This window comes from Nannospalax galili, unplaced genomic scaffold, assembly GCF_000622305.1.
Source record: "Nannospalax galili isolate Female #2095 unplaced genomic scaffold, S.galili_v1.0 scaffold591, whole genome shotgun sequence".
Classification (NCBI taxonomy): domain Eukaryota; kingdom Metazoa; phylum Chordata; class Mammalia; order Rodentia; family Spalacidae; genus Nannospalax; species Nannospalax galili.
In genome coordinates this window covers 1,722,860-1,742,206 of record NW_008330926.1, presented here as the reverse complement: position 1 = coordinate 1,742,206, position 19,347 = coordinate 1,722,860, and the positions used below count along the sequence as shown (strand labels likewise).

At 53.0% G+C, this 19,347-nt stretch overlaps 1 protein-coding gene and 1 long non-coding RNA gene across 12 annotated transcripts in view; one reads left to right on the top strand and one right to left on the bottom strand.

Moving 5' to 3' along the window:
• The first annotated feature begins 3,066 nt into the window (after positions 1 to 3,066).
• Positions 3,067 to 19,347, top strand: part of Pear1 (platelet endothelial aggregation receptor 1) — a 20,579-nt gene continuing 4,298 nt past the window's right edge. For 3 of the 11 annotated variants that reach the window (XM_029556580.1, XM_029556576.1, XM_029556552.1), the window contains exons 1-17: positions 3,068 to 3,743; positions 9,991 to 10,061; positions 10,808 to 10,986; positions 11,205 to 11,457; positions 12,091 to 12,195; positions 12,511 to 12,611; positions 13,260 to 13,352; positions 13,558 to 13,801; positions 14,737 to 14,857; positions 15,062 to 15,198; positions 15,289 to 15,501; positions 15,770 to 15,944; positions 16,027 to 16,147; positions 17,204 to 17,367; positions 17,447 to 17,549; positions 17,638 to 17,784; positions 17,938 to 18,063. In XM_029556580.1, the coding sequence (XP_029412440.1) occupies positions 11,360 to 11,457; positions 12,091 to 12,195; positions 12,511 to 12,611; positions 13,260 to 13,352; positions 13,558 to 13,801; positions 14,737 to 14,857; positions 15,062 to 15,198; positions 15,289 to 15,501; positions 15,770 to 15,944; positions 16,027 to 16,147; positions 17,204 to 17,367; positions 17,447 to 17,549; positions 17,638 to 17,784; positions 17,938 to 18,063 (1,948 nt within the window). In that variant the 5' untranslated portion in view covers positions 3,068 to 3,743; positions 9,991 to 10,061; positions 10,808 to 10,986; positions 11,205 to 11,359. Of the gene's footprint in view, positions 3,744 to 9,990; positions 10,062 to 10,807; positions 10,987 to 11,204; positions 11,458 to 12,090; positions 12,196 to 12,510; positions 12,612 to 13,259; positions 13,353 to 13,557; positions 13,802 to 14,736; positions 14,858 to 15,061; positions 15,199 to 15,288; positions 15,502 to 15,769; positions 15,945 to 16,026; positions 16,148 to 17,203; positions 17,368 to 17,446; positions 17,550 to 17,637; positions 17,785 to 17,937; positions 18,064 to 19,347 lie in introns of all 11 variants that reach the window. The other 8 variants (XM_029556567.1, XM_029556571.1, XM_029556557.1 and 5 more) reach the window with 8 other exon arrangements.
• LOC115067782 lies at positions 3,762 to 16,168 on the bottom strand. The gene is made up of 3 exons (XR_003847150.1): positions 16,066 to 16,168; positions 15,274 to 15,477; positions 3,762 to 4,196 (listed from the first exon to the last, which is right to left on the bottom strand). It is a non-coding gene; the product is annotated as an uncharacterized LOC115067782 (long non-coding RNA).

The window sequence follows — 19,347 nt, the reverse complement described above, 5'->3', positions numbered from 1 at the left end:
ACAGGGAATTTTAAATCATCACCTATATAAGTTATTAAATGTAAAAAGGTCTTAGTGCTGAGTAATTAGTAACTGCTTTCAACAACTTCTTCTTCCTCTTCCTCTTCCTCCTCCTCTTCTTCCTCCTCTTCCTCTTCCTCCTCCTCCTCTTCCTCCTCCTCCTCCTCCTCCCCCCCCTCCTCCTCTTTCTTCTCGGACCTAGATAGGCACAAAATGGTGCTTGTAGAACAAAGGGATAAATAAGGATTGTGGCCCCTTTCTACTTTTCCATTGATCCTCAGGATACTTCCATCTTTCTAGTTACACGGCTGTGGCCAGGAGGACGGCTGAGGTCTAGGGAGCTCAAAGAGCATTGCGTGGGTTCCCATTCACTTGAGTGCTTTTTGAATACTTAGTCTCAGACCTTGGGAACACAAACGTCAGGTCCCAGTCCTCGAAAAACTTAGAAGTTGGGAACAGGAGTGGTAGTGGGTAGAAGTACAAGTGTTAAACTTTTTCCCCATTTTTGGGGCAGTTTTATACTGTGAAATGAATTATAGTCATTTTCACCTCCCTATTCCCCCCCTCCTCCCCCTCCTCCTCCCACTGGTATCCTTCTTTTCAATGAGCCCTCCTCCTATTTTTGTTTCTAAATTGATATTTATTTTTATTTTAGGGTATGAGTGCCTGTATGTATGTAACTCTACCACGTGCAGGCATTGCCTGTGGAAGTCAGAAGAGGGCATTAGATCTCCTGGAACTGGATATGGGACAGTTGTTAGCCACCGTGTGGGTGCTGGGGACTGAGCCCTGGTCCTCTGCAAGAGGAGCAACTCTCTTAACTGCTGAGCCATCTCTCCAGCCCTTCATGTTTTCTTTTTATATGTGGTCACTGAGTTTAATTAGTTACTTACCAGAGTATGGGTGGGAAGTTACTCAGTGGAACAAAGACGACTTATCTGTGGCTACACCACTGAAGACAGTGACCCCCTCCCCAACAAGCATTACTGTTGATGATCTCTCTGGGAGGGGTGAGGCCTCATGGGCCCCTCCCATGAAATGTGCAAGTCTTGTGCAGGTAACCAAGGCTTTCTTGAGTTCATGAGTGTAATGGCCATGGAGTGTCCGGAAGACATCTTTTTGCTGCACATCACCCCACCCTCAGATTTTGCATTCTTTCTGCCCTCCTTCAACATTGTTCCCTGAGCCTTGGAGGGGTGTGATAGCTGTCCCGTTCAGGGCCGAGCAGGCCACCATTCCTCATTGGCGCTTTGGCCAGTTATGTATTTTTGTATTAACCATTGCCTACTTCAGTAGGAAGCTTCTCTGATGAAAGCTGGATGCAGCACTAATCAATGGTGAATATTTAGAAGGCAACTTGACAGAATAACTGTTTAGAGTTACCCCTAGGGCTTGGGTTAGACATTCATAGAATGATGAGATGTAGGCAGTAGAAGTTCCCAGAAAAAGAGCAATTGAGCTGAATGTGGAAGGATGAGAACAAGCTGAGCCAGGTGTGTGTTCCACCTCTCCTCTATACCTCAGTCTCCCCATTTATCCCTTGAAGGTGCTGGATCAAGTAACTTTCAAGGCTCCTCTGGCTTCAGACATGCTACAACTCTGGTCTTCAGCCCGGTGCCCTTGACCTGTGCTCTGGTTTCTGCTGCCCCCTGCTGGAGATTATTGGTGGCACCAAAGTCCAACCTTGTCTTCCCCTTCTTCCCCAAACTACCTCCTACAAAGTAACAATTATTAAGCAACATTGCCTGTCTTTCAGAAGGTGATTCTCACATAAAACAATCCTAGTATACAATATACACAAAAGACTTGAAATCATAATACACAAGAATTGATAACTGTCAGGACCCCAGCAATTCTGCTCCTTAGTGGACACCAAGGACACTCAGGACCTGCACACAGGCACACACAGTACCTTAGCTAGAGTAGTCCCAACTGGAAAGGGCCCGGTGACATCAACTTCTGTGTTAAAGAACATGCATCGACCCAGAAGCTTTATGGTGAGGGAAAGAAGGCAGACATAAGCAAGTACATACTGTATAATTCCATTCACATGGAAATTCTAGAACACACAGAATCTACAGAGACAGCAGATCAGAAGTTTCGTGTGGTTAGGGTTAGGACTGAGAATGGAGTTTGAGGTATTATTACAGAGTGGAACAGGTAAACTTTGGGGGAGACAGACGTTGTAAAACATGCTTTTATTGGGATGGTAGTGACAGATTAGCTCATTTGTCAAACCTATTTTAACAGCATGCTAAGTGAAATGAGCTAGATGCAGAAGGACAAACACTGTGCTGAGGTATGGTCAGGTTAGCTAACAATGGTTAGTAGGCATAAGGGAACAGTGATTTCAGTTTGGGATGATGAGAAAGCTTTGGAAATGGACAGTACAGTGTCCAGTGGCTACACGCACATGACCTGGTTAATGACACTGAATTGTACGCCTCAAAATTGCCATAACAAAACAAAACAAACAAAAGAAAAAAACCCCAAAAACCAATCCCCCCAAAACCCTAAGGTGTGGGCATGGTGGCCCCCACTGTTAATCCCCACAGAGGCAGAGAGGATCTCAAGGCTAGCCTGTTCTACATAGGGAATTCTAGGCCAGTCAGGGCTACATAGAGAGACCCTGTCTCAAAACAAACAAACATAAAACAAACAACCCCCCCACCAAGGAACCAAACCAAAACAATACAATAGAAGGTGCTAGAGAGATGGCTTAGTGTTTAAGAGCACTGACTACTCTTGTAGAGGACCAGGGCTCAGTCCCCATCATGGACAGCTAACACCTGTCCTTAACTTCACTTCCAGAGAATCCTATACCTTCTTCGGGCCTTTTCAGGCCTTGTACCACATGGGTGCACTTAGCATACATGCAGGCAAAACACTTATTAACATAAAAAAATGAAATATTAAAAAACGAAACTCCTGTGAAACAATACTCAACAGACTACACTTTAAATGGTCTCATTTATATTGTATGTTAATTACTCCCCAATAAAAGTGTCCCCCTGCTGAGAATTCAACCCCGGCCCTCCCGCAGCCCTCCCGCATGAGCCAATATCGCCAAACCCCAAGTTGGCTTTGCTCTAAACCTTGGCTGTGGAAGATTGTTTGTAGTGAGCGGTTGGACTGAGTTCTGCAATTTGATAGACCTCACACGTCGACTCAGAGCTTGACCGCTTCGTAGTGGCTGCACCAAACTCGGCTTCATCCGATGCAAGGTCGGAACGCCGGGACCCACCTCAAGTGAAGGAGCCAAGGCTGCCACGCCCCCTGAAGGGCCGCCAGGTACCGGCGGGGAGCCGGGGCACCGCCTGAGACGCTGGAGCCGCACTTGGTCGCTCGGGGGCCGCCAGGTGGCGCCGCCCGGCTCCAGAGCCCAGCCGCTTCCCTGGATTCTGAGTCCCGGCGATGCCGGCAGCCAAAAGGACGTCCAACAGACCGCTACGTCGAGCCCGCGCGGGAGTCAACAAGGTCTGGGTGGACCGCGGTAGTGATGGTGGTGATGGTCCCCTCCAGCCCACTTTGCAGATAGGAGCGCCGAGGCCAACAGGGCTGCGTCGTCAGCTGCCTGACCCCTCCCGGCCCCCTCCCGGCTCCCTCTTCCTTGTCCAAACTTCCTGCCTGGAAGCGAGCCGAGTCCCACCCCTTTCCTGCCCGCCCACCCGGGCCTCGGTCCGCTCCGCGGAGGGTGGCCCCGTGGACCTGTCGGTGCACACGCTGCGCTGAGTTCCAGGCAGGTGAGTGACCCACCGCGGGCTCTGGAGCCTAAGATCCCTGCGCCGAAACTGGGGACTGAGTGGCAGGCAAGAGAGGTGGCAGTGGGGCGTTCTGCGTAAGTGGAAAGAGAAGCTGCTGGGGCCAGCCTGTGGTTCTCTTTGCCCGGGGGAAGGCAGCCTGCGGGCCTCTCCATGGAGTCCAGGCCGCCTTAATTCCAGGGCTCAGCTTGCTAACTATAGATTCTGGGTGACACCCAAGTCTGGAAGATCAGCCTTGAACTTTGATTTCGCTCTGTTCTTCTGTGCCTCAATTTCTCTTTTCCATAGGGTATAATAATATAAAGCGCTTACCTCCTGTTGCTGTGAGGCTTAACCAGGGAAAGCACTTTTCCCCTGAGAGCAGAGCCTGCTTGGTGCTTGCTCTGTTGCCCCTCTCCGCCAAGGAAGGAACCGGGTTTGCAAGTCCTTTGCCACCTACAAGAAATGAGAAGTCAGTCACAAGCATCCACAGCCTCAGAGGGCCCTTGGTGTGCATGATGTGGGGCCCATAGCCAGGTAGATAATGTGAGCCCAGGTTTCCAGGAGCCCACCCTCTAGCAAGGCCTCCCTCACCTCCCATCCCTATTTCCAGCGTCAAGTCATGGATTCGTGACTCCCTGTTCTGGTGTTTTAGCAATGGCCTCCTCCTTTCCCCACTGGGCTGTGGCCCAGGTCAGAGGGGATGGGAACAGCCTGTTCTGGCTGAAGTTCCCAGGCTTGGCCTCAGCTCCAGGCAGGACGTACAAGAGGTCAACTCTCAACCCCTGCCTATGCTGAGTCTAGAGTGTTGGGGGCTGTTCTCCAAGCCCCACTCCACCCCGTATTATAGAACCTGTGTCTGTGTGTGTGTATGAGGCTGATGTCGACAGCCCTTCCACCTTCCATCTTTCCTTTGTTCTCTTTAACATCTGAGTCTCCCAAGAAGCCTGCTGCCCTGCCTCCTCCCTGCCTGCCTCATTCTCTTCCATGGGGGATGAAGTGGCAGGGTTGGCATCTAGTTCTGGGCTTCACTCTGTCCTAACATCCTCTATCAGACTTTCCCAGAAGAGGAAATTCCCTCTTCAGTCTGCCCTGTCCACCAGCTATCTACCAGTAGGAAATTAGATAAAAGAGGTCACAGCCACTGTAGGGTGCTGAGGCCAGGCAGGGCCACCCTGAGGAAACTCCTGAGAACGAGGCCTTCTGGCTTTAGCCCAGTTTGATGCAGGGTGGTGAGTCTTGGTACTTACCCTGAGGGGGAAAAGTTAGAGGAAGGACAAGAGGAAGCAGGGAGGAGAGGGTAGACAGATGAAAACACAGGCACGGGCCAGCAAACAGACACACAGACTTGTTGAAACAAGGGCCAGGGAGAGAAAGGTGGATATGGGAAAGCAGACCAGAGATCTAGAGATAGAACACAAAGGTAAGGTTACAGGCCTAGGAGAAGGGGGGGGGGGAGACTAGACCACCAGTGAGGGAGGCCTGGTCCTGGTCCCTGCTTTGCCTTCTGGCTTGTATGATGTCAGCAAGTTGCCCACCTTCTTAGGACATTTCTCTATCTGTAACAGGAGGTTAAGAGGACAGAAAGAACGAATTTAACCCTCAGTTTGTGTTTCCCAGGGGTGATAACCAGTATCACACATTTATGCATAGCCTGAGAGAAGTGGCCTGAAGCAGGACCCTGGGTGTGGGGACCCCTGCCCTCCTGTGGCTTCCTCTGCCCATAGAGGGAATTTGGGGCTCAGTCCCTGTGTTTGGTGAGGAGGATTGTGTAGCCCTTAAGGCGCAGAATGAGGACCACACCAGTGCCTTACTCCCTACGTGCTAGGTGGCTCAGCCTTGTATTTTGTGCCCTCATTGCACTCATCCCATGGGAGCTTGGTGGCCAATCCTGAGGAGTTCCTGACCCAGGCCAGAGGGCAGATCTGGAGCCAGCTTTCACTTTGTGGTGTTGGATTCTTCCTGCATTCCACTATCCATTTTCTCACTAGTCACACCTTACTGTGTCCAGGGCTCTGGGACGTGGCCAGTTGGGGAACTGAGTGGAAGCCACACTTCTACTGCATCCCTTGTGTTCTGCACTCAGTTTAGGGTGTTCACTTGTCCCTTCCCCCACCTCCTGTGAGTACTGGTCAATGCTGGACACTGAGACGAGAAAGAAGAGTCCTTTCCAAGGCAGCCCTGACACAGTGGCAGACAGATGGGCATGCCTTATGGCAGGGCTACAGTGCTGTTCAGCGACACAGCACTTGCCCAGCATGCTCAAGGCTTCCACCTCCAGCACCTCCAAGCAAACCTAGACCAGTGAAGGAACCTGTTGTGACTCGGGGTGGAGCTGGGAGGAACCATCTGCCAGTGTTGGAGGGTATAGCAAGCAGGGAGACTAGGGGCACAGGCTGGTGGGTGCAGCTGCCCCAGAAGGGTGTCCCTTATCCCCTCCCTAGACTGCAGTATATGGCTGTCAGCCCCAGATTGGCCTGGACTGGGTCTACTCACCCCAGAGGAGGGACACTGGTACTGACTTTGGCTGGGTCATCTCCCTATGGAGAGAGGTGCCCCACTTACAGCCAGCCTCCAAGAAGAGCTGGAGAGAGTAGCGGGGGCTCCTTTGGGCCATGGAGTCCATGGTAACTTGGAGGCCAACTGCTAAACTCAGGGAGTAGGGAGGAAAGATGAGGCTTAAACACTAGGAGGGCTTCTTGGTGGAGCTTGGCCTTGGAGGCTGGGAGGATCTGGGCATACTGAGGGGCCCTTGAACAGAGACTGCTGTGTGGTAAGAGGCTTGTGGGGGCCACTGGCTGTCAGTGTGATTGTAGTCCAGAGCTGGACACCTGGTACAGCTGGCCTTCTCTTTAACAGGGAGTCATAAAAGGTGGTAGAAGAGGGGACAGTGTCTAGAGGAGAGCTGCACTGTGGGTTGTTTTTTAGACAGAGTCTCACTCTGTAGCCCAGGCTGGCCTGGAACACACTATCCTCTTGCCTTAGCCTCCTGAGTGTTGGGATTATAGGCATAGCCACCCTGCTCTGCCAAAATTATACTTTCTGAAGGTAATCTCTAGGTGGTAGTATGGAGGGCAGGCCACTGGCCACTGGGGGAGTTGCTTCCCAGTCTTGTTTCAGTCTGGTGGCCAGACAGCCCTTGGGCAAGTCATTTTACCAAGACCCTCCAATACCTATCTGAGAAGTGGGCTCCTGCTCCCAGGTGGTAAAGGTTGGGGTTGGGGTGGAGACTGGTGCAGACTTGTGAGTCAGAATCCTTGCTGGTTCTCTATTTCCTGATGAGTAAACAGGCTGACTGTAGACCCTCTAGCCTCCATTTCCTGAGCCAGCTGCGGGCCAGCCCCTCACCCCTGCCCTGCCCCTGCTGCCCCAGCCTTCAGCCACTCTCACGCTTCCTGTTCCTCCATCCGGCAGACATGCCTGGCGTGCCTCTGCTAACGTGCTGCATCTTAGTTTGGCTGGGTGTAGGAGGGGCTCTGCTTGAGTGTGCAAGAGTGTGCACAGAAAGACAGGGACCAGGCAAGTAAAGATGAGAGAAAAAGGCGGCTAGCAGAGTGTCTGATGAAAAACAAGAAAAAGCGTGAAAAAAAGTGTCAGGTATAGACAGTCCCAGTTATCCCAATAGGTTGAAGTAGGAGAATTTTAAATTTGAGGTCAGCTTGGGAAATTTAGCAAGACCCTGTTTTAAAAGAAGGGATGGGGGATGGGAAGAAAAGAGAGAAGGAGAAATGGAGGGAGACATCAAAGGGACGAGGCAGTGAGCAGTTAGCCAAGACTGTTTCAGCATCTCGGCCCCCGCTGGATTCTAGGAGATGGATGAGTAGAGGCTCAGAGAGCTCAAGTGACATAACCAAGGTCACAATAGGGACAGGACTAGACCCTTCGGACCACAAGATGAGGAGAGGGGTCAGGGAGCTGGCAGTGGTCCTGCTGGAGAAGTCTAGGGGAAGGGGGCAAAACCCAGGCATTCTGCCTTGTCACTGCCTCTGGCTGGCGGGCCATCATTCTGGGGATCAGGTTCTGAGGGGGAGCCCGGCCCCCTCCCATCCCCACTTCCTTTCTCCCTGTCAGCATTTTCATAGCCCTGTTCTCATTCTGGGATCAACCTGGGGGTTCTTCGGAAAAAATGCCTACCAGTTTTTCCCAGAATGAATGCACAGGGGAGCAGCAGGGGTCCTCTGGATGTTGGGGACAGCTAATGTGGATGGAGCGGTGCCTGTTATAGATCGGCCCCCAAGCACATCATCTTGTCACCTCATTTCATCTGCACAGCAACCCAGTGGTGGAGGTGCATTACCATTTCCATTCAGTGGAGCTGCAGCAGAAGGCCCAAAGCCCAGGGGTTATCCAGAGTCACACCACTTCTTGGAGGAGCTGGTGTCTTACTTCCATCAGCCCCGCTTGTTTCCTATGGAAATGAACCTCTACTGTTGTCCAGAAGGACCTCTTACAGGCTGCCAGAGGCCCTAGACTCACTTCCTCTTCCCAAGGCCTGGGGTGCAGTGAGGGAAGATGAGGTCCTGGCAGAGGGAACAAGCCAGGGCCCTGTGGGGCTGGGAGGCTGAGGCAGGAATGTGGGCTACAGCCCTGCAGGCAGGAAAGGGAGCTGGCCAGGAGCCCAGCAGTTTGCATGTGGAGGTGGAAGAGAGCAGTCTGCTCATTTTGACAGCACACAGTGCAGTTCCCACGCCCCTTATCCCTTCTCTTGTCCAGCCTCTGGCCAGCTCTCCACTCCTGTAACAGGTTACTGAGCTCCTAACCTGGAGCTTCCTAACCGGCTCTTGAAATACTAGAACCGTTGGGAGGCCTCTGCTGGGTCCTGAGTTTGGATTCCTCTTCTGAGACTACCGGCTGCCGGCCTTGGGCAGGTTCCCATGCTTACTGTATCTGCTTCAGCTGTGGGCACCTCCCACGAGGACTCTTAATGAGGTGGCCTATGGGCTCCACTAGCTCCCTGCCTGCCCCATCTCAGGACAACACAGAGTCATATTTTGACTGGATTCCAGTGAAGACCTTTGGGCTTCTCAGACAAGAGGCTTGGTGGGAGATGGAGTTAAGCAGAGGGGACTTTCCGTGAGGGGTCTTTCTTGAGTGCATTGTGAACTATTAGTCCAGGGAGCCACAGACTGAGAATTAAGCCCCTTGATGGGCATGTAATCAGAGGGGCCCAGCGCTACTGGGACTGAAGGGGAGCTGGAAGTTCATGGGACAGGCCTGTGGCATCCCAGCCCCTCAGAGGGAGATTAGCCTGAGAGGCCAGGCCAGGGCTTTGGGCTCTTAATGAGGCCTGTTCTCAAGCTGGGAATGGTCAGGTGGCGCTGCTCCTCTCCCTGCCAGGACCCCCAACCCATCTCCTTCCTACTGTCCACCCACTGGTCTCCCTTGATACCACCTTGGCTTCTAGCCCTGGACAGATCAGCTGATGCTTCCTCCACACTGCATCCCCACCCTGAGGTTCCCTTGGAAGGTTGGAAGGTAGCCTCTCTCTACATAGCTAGCCTTCTGGAAACCAGTCATAATCATAGCCCATGCTCCTTCATCCTCTGGCCTGTGCAGGACCTTCCTGAGCCCCCAAGTGGATTGTTTCCTCTAGCAGCTGAATGGGGGGAGATGAAGGGGTACTTACTGTTACTTGGGGCCTGGGGGCAAGGGTGGGTATGAACCACGAAGAACTTGATGCAGCCACAGCTCAACCTACCTCCTCAGTTCAATCCTTCCCACTATAGGCTCTGTCCACCACATCATGCTGCAGACTCTAGGAACAGTCAGGACGGGCAGCTCACCAGGGGCCCAGTGCTAGGCCAGAGCCCAAAGTTCTGGAATAATGGAGTATGAAAAGACCCAGGGCAGGAACTTTGGGTTTTGTCCCTAGTTGTGGAGGACCCTTGGGAGAGTAGGAGTAGTAGCTAGGACTAGTTAGAGCCAGCCCTGTAGGTGGGCAGAGAATAGGGCAAAGTGGGAGTGGATAGTTTAGGGACCTTGAGAGAAGGAACTGATTGTATAGGTGTGAGGACTCTGTGGACTGGGTCACATTGTGAGTAGCAGTTGAAGGGTACTTCTGATTATGGCCTGGATCCCTGGACACAGGCCTTAGCATCATTTCCCCAGTTCCTGCCTCTCAGGGTCACAGTGCCAGTCCCTGGAGCCAAGCCAGACAAATGAGACCCCCTCACACCTCACCTATGTGTTCAGGGTGGTAGGGGAGGGTGGAGCACCAACCCCCACCCAGCCAGCTCTTTCCTGTTGTCAGGTTCTAGATCCTGGGCACTGGGATCTCCCAGGACATCCTCTGGCTCCCCAGACCCAAGCCAGCCCCAACTGGTGAGTTACTTGGCAACTGAGGGAGGGTGGGAGGAAGGGCTAAGAAGACTAGAGGTGGAGCTGTGCCCTAGGGGCTGTGTAGGGGAGATGAGGGGTTCAGTGGCTCCTGTTGACTGGAGGGATGGGAAGAAGTTCACTCTGGGTGACAGTAAGGTGGAGAGAAGGGGAGGAGAGTGAGATTCAGTTTCCAGAGGCTTAAAGGTGGGGGTGGACCACATGGGAACTGGGGTTCAGTTAAAGAGCCTATGCTAATCTGAGAGGCTCTGGAAAGAGGGGGAGCTGGGCTGAGCTGAGGGATTCATGATCTGCCAGAGTGTGTGGGTGTGGGGCCAGGGGTGAGGCAGCAGCAAACATTCCATAGATGCTCAGGGATGTAAGGGGCCAGCAACAGCGGCCTTACTCTCTATTCAGAAAAATTATAAGCAGATGTGGGCAGCTCAGGACGGATAGAGCTGGGAGCTTGAGCAAGTTGTAGGAACACAAAGCACAAAACGGGAGCTTGCAATCAGAGGGCCGGGGCCTCTCCCGAGTCCAGGAGCCCAGAGATAAACATCCCATTCTGGGTCCTGACTCTCTTCCCACCCTCTGGGTGAGGCCTGGGTGTGGAGATGGAGAGGAGCCTGTTTCCCAGAACTGTCAGAGGAAAGTGGGAATTGCCTCTCAGAGCCAGGAGTCCATATGAGCTAGTTCTAGCACACCAATGGCTGTGAAGTCCCCTAGCTCTGGCCCACTCCCATCCCCTATAGCAGGAACCTCCTCACAGTACTCCATCAGAGCAGCTTTGGTTTCTGCCTGCCTTCATCCACTGATGGAAGCTTGATATTGAGCTCTCCTGACTGCTGGAAAATTCTTCGACTGAGCCCTAATTGGCTTCCTTTAGAACCTCCTTCATTGATCCCCGCCCCATGTTGTGGTTTGGATATCAGTGAGTATATGCTGGGCTAGGGGAATCAGAGATAAAGGGTCCTGGGTTTGTGCTGCTGCTGGCCAAGGTCAGGGAATAGGCAGTAGAAGTGATGTCCAGTGCATGATGCTAGGGGGTTCCAGAACAGAAGAAAAGTGGTCAGCCAGTTGGGGGTCAGAGAGCAGAGAAGCCAGTCCTGAGACACAGAACTTAAGAACAAGGGCTACCCTATGTTACAGCAAACCTGAGACCTGGAGCCCTGCCAGAATGGGACCAGAGGAGTGGAGGAGGCAATGGGCAGGCCTCTCCTGCATGCATCTTTGCTGATGTGGTCCTTTAGGCTTCTGACTGCAGTGCTGCTCAACTGCTGTGGGTCCTATTGCAGGCCTCTGCAATGTTGCCACTGGGCCCCCTCCTCCTCCTGGCCCTAGGCCTGGGGCTGGCCAGAACACTCAACTCCAATGACCCCAACGTCTGCACCTTCTGGGAAAGGTGAGAAGGGGCCAGGTTTGCTGCTCGTTCCTGAGGGCCTTTTCCTGGGAATCTTTTCTGTTCTCTTTGCGCCTCTCCCTGGGCTGCCTTTGATGCCTTCCCCACCTCTGCGTTTGTCTTGGTCTCTCGCCTCTCTCTGACTCTGCTTTTCCCAGTCCTTATTCCTGGGGGGGGGGGAGCCATCCAGTATAGAGAGAACTAGCCAGGGGGAGCAAAGGGGGACCAGGCTGGAAATAGAACCCAGGGAAGAATTTAGTCAGAAATGCTTCAACCTATTGCTACCAGCTGGGTCCAGAGGCAGTCATACTCAATCTTCCCACAATGGGGGTGGGGGTGTTTAGGGGTGTTTAGGGGTGTGTGTGTGTGTGTGTGTGTGTGTGTGTGTGTATGAAGATGGAAGGCTCTTGTCCTTTGGGTAAGAGGTAGTTCTGATGAGGACTCCCAGAACATTCCAATTCTAGAAGGATGTTCTGGACTAGGGGGGAGAGAGGGCAGGATGAGGGCTCCATCCTAGGCTTAGGGGAGGAAGCCAAAATATTGGGGGTATGTTTCCCCACATGGAAAACCTGGCCTGTGTCTCCTGCTGCACCCTGCAGGCTCAGGCCTCAGATTGCCCTTGTTCCCCTTTCACAGCTTCACTACCACTACTAAGGAGTCCCACTCCCGTCCCTTCAGCCTGCCCCCCGCTGAGTCCTGTGACAGGCCCTGGGAGGACCCCCACACCTGTTCCCAGCCCAAGTAAGTGTGTCCCATCCTTTGGTGGGCAAGTATCTGACTGAGTCCTGGCCCCTCCTTGACCGTTCCCTGAACCTTTGGAGCTTAGAGGACACTATGGCCTCAAGGTGCTTACCTGTCCTTTAGTGGGCATTCATGTGGTCTGTGTATGGGCATGTCTGGGATGGATGTGTCTGTGGTACACTGTACATGTGTGTGGCTGATGGGAGGCAGGGAGGGAGTATTCACCCTCTGGTGTCCTTCAGTGGCACTGAAGTGTGGTGGGGTAGCCAGGGCCTTAGCCAAGAGCACTGATGGCCATCTCCTGGGCCACACCAGGGTTGTGTACCGGACAGTGTACCGGCAGGTGGTGAAGACAGACTTCCGACCACGCCTGCAGTGCTGCCGGGGTTTCTATGAGAGTAGCGGAGCCTGTGTTCGTGAGTCCTGAATTGGGCCAGGGCAGGCATGGAATGGGAGGGGCTTAGCCCGCCTGTCTGAATCTTTTCCTGCCCTGGGAAAGGATGGGGAGGACTGCTATTTTTCTGCCTCCTTAGGTTTCTCCTTTGGCCAACAGCCAGGGGAGGAGGCGACAAGACCCAGAGGTGGACTGGAAATGGAGGCCAGGCTAACCTTGCTACTGTCTAGTCTCTTGCTTCCTAGGATGTGACCCTCCCCAATCCTAGATGAGAACCTGCCATCCCCTGACCTTTCCTTCACCCCTGACCTATCACCAGCCCCTGAAGACTCTACTTCCCAGCCTGACCCAACCCTCCCCTCAGCCCTTACCCTCCTTCCGTCTGACAGTATCTATCCAGCCTCCACCCAAGGATACCCCCCCACACCATTTTCCCCAACAAGATTCTGAGAAAATTCCCACAAAAAGGGGCCAGGGAGCCTACATCCCTGGGGTCCTGTCCAGTCTGACCCCGAGTTGCTCTTCAAAGTCTTTCTTCATCTCAGGACAGACCTGGTACTTAGAGAACTGCAAGCCCCTGGTATGGAAGGAAGATGGCTCTAGCCTAAGAGATGGAAGGTGGGAGGGGTGGGGTGGACGCATCTTCACATTCACCCCATCTGTACCCCAGCACTCTGTGCCCAGGAGTGTGTCCATGGCCGCTGTGTGGCTCCCAATCAGTGCCAGTGTGCACCAGGCTGGCGGGGTGACGACTGCTCCAGTGGTGAGTGGCTAGTGACTCAGGGATGGTCTCTACCAGGGCACAGGTACTCAGGACCCCAGGGTAGTTATCTGGAATCCATTGTAGCCAGATGCCTTTTCTTGAGATTTGGTATAGGAGAAGGGTGTGAGGGTTGCGAGACAGGGCCTAACTGGAAGCTGGTAAGGGGCTAGGCCCCTATTGAACCCCTTGTATCCTCTGTCCACAGAATGTGCCCCAGGAGTGTGGGGGAAGCAGTGTGACAAACACTGCGCCTGTGGCAACAGCAGCTCCTGTGATCCTAAGAGTGGGGCCTGTTCTTGCCTCTCTGGCCTGCAGCCCCCAAACTGCCTTCAGCCCTGCCCTCCAGGCCACTACGGCCCTGCCTGCCAGTTTGGCTGCCACTGCCATGGGGCACCCTGTGACCCCCAGGATGGAGCCTGCTTCTGCCCCCCAGGGAGAACAGGACCCAGGTGTGTGATGAGATCACAGGCATACATCATATATGAAGAATGAATGTCCTCAGACATGACTCAAATGTGATAGAATTGAGAGATTAAAATCCTAGTCCAGCCAGGCCTGGTGGCACACGCTTTTACCAGCACTTGGGAGGCAGAGGCAGGTGGATCTCTGTGAGTTCGAGGCCAGCCTGGTCTACATGGTGAGTTCCAGGCCAGCTGGGACTACAGGGAGATCCTGTCTCAAAAAACAAAACAAAACAACAACAACAACAAAAAATCCTAGTCCAGCTCTGATGAGTATCAGCTAAGCAGCCTTGAGCAGTTATTGACTCCTCATGAACTGTTTCCTTTCATGAATTGGGGACAGCATTGTCTCTCCCTAGAACAGCTGCAATTGGAACTTGAGAGCTTGTGTTTGAAAGTGTGTTATAAAGTGAGGCAGAGACAGGGACCCAGCCAGGGCTGTTGCAAGGCCGGTTGCAGAGGAGGCTGGAGGAGTGGGGATCACAGGAGAGAGAAGGGAAACTAGGCAGAGACCAAGGATCCAGTCTTCCTGGAGACGTTGCTGTGCTGAGCCCTCCAGGGCAGAAAAACTGTTGTAGGCACAGGCGTTTCTCAAAAAGGGTCCACTTGAGCAAGGGGAGGAGAGGCACAGAGGTGGGTACAGAAGGAGAACTGCCACCCACAATCTTGTTCTCCCCATGTGCTGATACTGGGATGTCCTTTTCACTCTGAACTTTGCAGTCCTCCATTAAGGAAGGGGGACAGAAGGAAGGGGGATGGAACTCCCCAACAGGGAAGAAGAGGTGTGAATGGCTAAGCCCTGTGTAGGCTTTCCTCCACATCAGGCTGGCCTCTGTACAAGTAGCCAGCCTTGGAGGAAAGGGTTCTTCCCTTTACATTCTGACCTTTACCCCCTGTCCTGCACCTCACCCCCTGTCCCGCAGCTGTGAAGTATCCTGTCCACAGGGCGCTGCTGGTTTCCTCTGCCCCAGCACCGATCCTTGCCAAAATGGGGGTGTCTTCCAGGTCCCCCAAGGTTCCTGCAGCTGCCCACCAGGCTGGATGGTATGAAGGGCAGTGCCTGTGGGCATGGGGTGGGAGTCTATGGGAGAATTCTGGGGTTGACACTGGACAGGGCTCTGAAAGCAATGTTTTCTTCATGGGGTGGGCCCTCAGGACTCTGGATAGGTTCGAGGGCTTTAGGCATATGAAGATGTCTAAAGGCCTGTGGTCATGGGGAGGGTGGTAAGTGACTTTTCGCCCCCACAGGGCACCATCTGTTCCCTGCCCTGCCTAGAGGGCTTTCATGGACCCAACTGTAGCCAGGAATGTCGCTGCCACAATGGTGGCCTCTGTGACAGATTCACTGGGCAGTGCCACTGTGCTCCTGGCTACACTGGTGAGCGGTGAGTGGTCCAGGGAGATTGGGGTGGGGGCAGGAGGAGGTGGAGTGCAGCTGGGCTTATGTGGCTGAGACTTACTCAACTTGGCACCAGATGCCATGAGGAGTGCCCCGTGGGCCGCTTCGGGCAAGACTGTGCTGAGACCTGCGACTGCGCCCCTGGTGCCCGTTGCTTTCCTGCCAACGGGGCGTGTCTGTGTGAACACGGCTTCACAGGTGATCGCTGTGCTGAGCGCCTCTGCCCCGACGGTCTCTACGGCCTCAGCTGCCAGGCATCCTGCACCTGCGACCCAGAACGGAGCCTCAGGTGGGTTGCGAGGCAGGGAAGCCAAAGGGAGAGATCTTTGGGCTGGAGCCCGAGAGTCACGGAAAGCACCGGGCTACATACAGCCAGGGGCGGCATCGGTGTCAGAGAGGGATCAGGGAAGCGTCTGGGGGCGGGAGGCGGTCCATGTAGCCCTGCTTGCCCCAGCTTGGCCCTCGGGAGGGCGCAGAGCCCTGGCTTCCCACTCGGGCCCTGCAGAGGAGGGTTCTGCGGCCCCACTCAGACCCTTGCGTCCCGACCTGCCCCATAGCTGCCATCCTATGCACGGAGAGTGCTCGTGCCGGCCGGGCTGGGCAGGCCTCCATTGCAACGAGAGCTGCCCACAGGACACGCATGGGCCGGGCTGCCAGGAACACTGTCTCTGTCTGCACCGCGGCGTCTGCCTTGCCGACAGCGGCCTCTGTCGGTGCGCACCCGGCTACACGGTGAGGCGAGCCCCACTAGGAGGAAAGAGGGGCGAGGCCAGGAACCCGGCCGCCTTCTCACTCGCCCTCCCACTGCTTTTAGGGACCGCACTGCGCTAGCCTCTGTCCCCCCAACACTTACGGGGTCAACTGCTCCTCTCGCTGCTCATGCGAAAATGCCATCGCCTGCTCCCCCATCGACGGCACTTGTATCTGTAAGGAAGGTAACGGCTAGGCGTCTTGGGAGGAGTGACTGAGGGTGGAACCATAGGAGGGTAGGGGCAGGCCCAACTCAGAGCTAGGGAAGCAGGATAAAGGCGGAGCCTACTAGCTGCTGGACTGTGGGAACAGATCCAAGCTAGTTCCTTCCCGGAATCTTTGGCTCTCTTTTTTCTCTCCTCTACCCCCTCCTCCTTTTTGATTTTTTTGAGATAAGGCCTTGCTGTGTAGTCCCAGATGGCCTTGAACTCCAGGCAACCGTCCTAGTTCAGCCTCTGGAGTGCTGGAAGCACAGGCCTACTCACTTTGCTTTTCAATTTCTAAAATCATACTTGTTCTTAAAAGGTGCAGGCCTAGCCGGATGTGGTGGCACACAACCTTTAAGCCCAGTCAGTACTCGTGAGGCAGAAGGCAGAGCTCTGTGAGTTCAAGGCCAGCCTGGTCTACACAGTGAGTTGGGCCAGCTGGGGCTACAGGAGACTGTCTCAAAAAGACAGAAAAAAAGCAGGTCCGAATACAATTCACTAGTGAACATTTCTCTGTTGTTTTTTTGTTTGTTTGAACGGGGTCTCCTTGTAGTCACAGCTGACCTGGAACTATCTATATAGACCAGGCTAGTCTCTATCTCACAGCGATCTACCTGCCTCTGCCTTCTGAGAGTGTTGGGATTAAAGGTTTGCACCAGCACATCCAGCTTTACACTTTTTTTTTTTTTTTAAATGTTTGGTGTTGGATTTAACAAGCATCAAGTCTTCTTTTTCATCCCCCTATTTTACAGATTTTACAGATCTGGTGGGGGGCCATTGTGAACTTGAGTCTGTTGCATTTTGTCTATGGAGAATTCTGGGGCTGACGCTAGACAGGGCTCTGAAAGCAATGTTTTCTTCTAGGTGGGGTGGAAGAGACTAGAGGCTCATGTGGGATAAGGCCTCCCAGGAGGCATTCAACTGTCTATTCAACATTGAGTCCATATGCTTTTTTTACCCTCATCTCATAGCATAAAGTTGGCACAAGCAGTACTGAGTATATAGTCACTCACTCATAGTTCCCCTCTGCTCCAGGTTGGCAGCGTGGTAACTGCTCTGTGCCCTGCCCTCCTGGCACCTGGGGCTTCAGCTGCAATGCTAGTTGCCAGTGTGCGCACGAGGGAGCCTGTAGCCCCCAAACTGGAACCTGTACATGCACCCCTGGGTGGCATGGAGCCCACTGCCAGCTGCCTTGTCCCGTAAGTAATCATAGCCTACCTCTGGGGGAGGGGAGAGCACAGCATCCCTGACTAGTGTACTCTTCATTCATTCTTCAAGAAGGGGCAGTTTGGCGAAGGTTGTGCCAGTCGCTGTGACTGTGACCATTCTGATGGCTGTGACCCTGTTTATGGACATTGCCAATGCCTGGCTGGCTGGATGGGTGAGCATTCTGGGTGTCTACATCAAAGGTCTACTCTGTAGTTGGGAGTGCAACCCACAGGACATGACCCTTCCATTATCTCCCACAGGCACCCGCTGTCACCTGCCCTGTCCAGAGGGCTTTTGGGGAGCCAACTGTAGCAACACCTGCACCTGCAAGAATGGGGGCACTTGTGTCCCTGAGAGTGGCAACTGTGTGTGTGCACCTGGATTCCGAGGCCCCTCCTGCCAGAGATGTGAGGCGCCCTTCTGCCCTACTAAAAGCAGTTCAGATTCCAGAGGCCCCACACTCCCCCTCTCACTCCCATCTTCAGGATAGTTAATACAGTGGGAAGGAGGGAGGAAGACATCAGTCAAGGCCCACAGTCACCATGCATCCCTTTCTCCAGCCTGCCAGCCTGGTCGCTATGGCAAACGCTGTGTGCCCTGTAAATGCAACGACCGCTCCTCCTGCCACCCATCGGATGGAACCTGCTACTGTCTGGCGGGCTGGACAGGCCCTGACTGCTCCCAACGTGCGTGATGGTTTGTGAGGGTGCAGTATGCCTGCCGAGTGGGTGGCTGAGCACTGGAGCTCCTGTCTCCTGCTCCTGGGCAGTTAGTACTCATTTATATGAACAATAGGAAAAATATTTCCTGGGCATCACTTGCATGCTGAGTACTGGTTATAGGTACTGAGGATGCAGCAATGAATAGGTCAGAGGGAAAGATTTCCTGCCCTTTGTCATGGGAACCTGGGAAGAGTAGGATCTTTATGGAGCAGCAGAGATCTGAGACTCCCTTTTGGGACATACTGTTTTTGCTTTCTTTTTTTAAAGTTAATATATTTTGGAGCAAGGTAGTGCACACCTTTAATTCTAGCACTCAGGAAGAAGAGGTGGAGCTCTGTAAGATTCAGGCTAGCCTGGTCTACATAGTGAGTTCCAGACCAGTTGGGGCTACTGGGAGACCCTGTTTCAAAAAGACCAAAAAAGTTATTTAGGTTTTATTTATGTGTGCGTACCTGAGTGAATTTGGAGGCTTTGGAATCCAGAAGAGAGCGTCAGATTCCCTAATACTGTGTGAGTGCTGGAAACCTAATCCAGATCCTCTGAAAGAGCAGTAAGTGCTCTTAACTGCTGAACTATCTCTCCAGCTCCCAAATGAATATACTTTTAATTTTTAGATTTATTTTTATTTTTGTGTATGAGTGCTATGTCTGCATGTATATAAATGTACCCATGTTGTGCAGCACCACGGAGGACAGAAGAGGGTGATGGATCCCTTGGAACTGGAGTTACAAACTGTTGTTAGCCTCCATATGGGTGCTGGGATTTGAACCTGGGTCCTCTGCAAGGGCAGCTAGTGCTCTGAGCCGCTGAGCCATGTCTCCAGTCCCTTATTTAACTGTAAATTACTATTTTAATTTATTCTTTGATAATTTCATACATGTATACAATGTATCGATCATTTCCATTCCCTACTCCCTCCTGTTCCCCTAATGTGTTCCCTTTTCATCCTCATGCCCTCTTCTTTTTAAAAAATATTTTATTATTTTTATTTTATGTGTATGATTGCATTGCCTGCATGTATGTGAGTGCACCCATGTCATGCAGTACCCATGGAGGTAAGAAGAGGGCATTGGATTCTTCTGGAACTGGAGTTACAGGCAGTTGTTAGCTGTCTCGTGGGTACTGGGAACTGGACCAGGTCCTTTACAAGAGCAACCAGTACTCTTAACTGATGAGCCATCTCTCCAGCTCCCTCTTTCTTTCTTTCTTTCTTTCTTTCTTTCTTTCTTTCTTTCTTTCTTTCTTTCT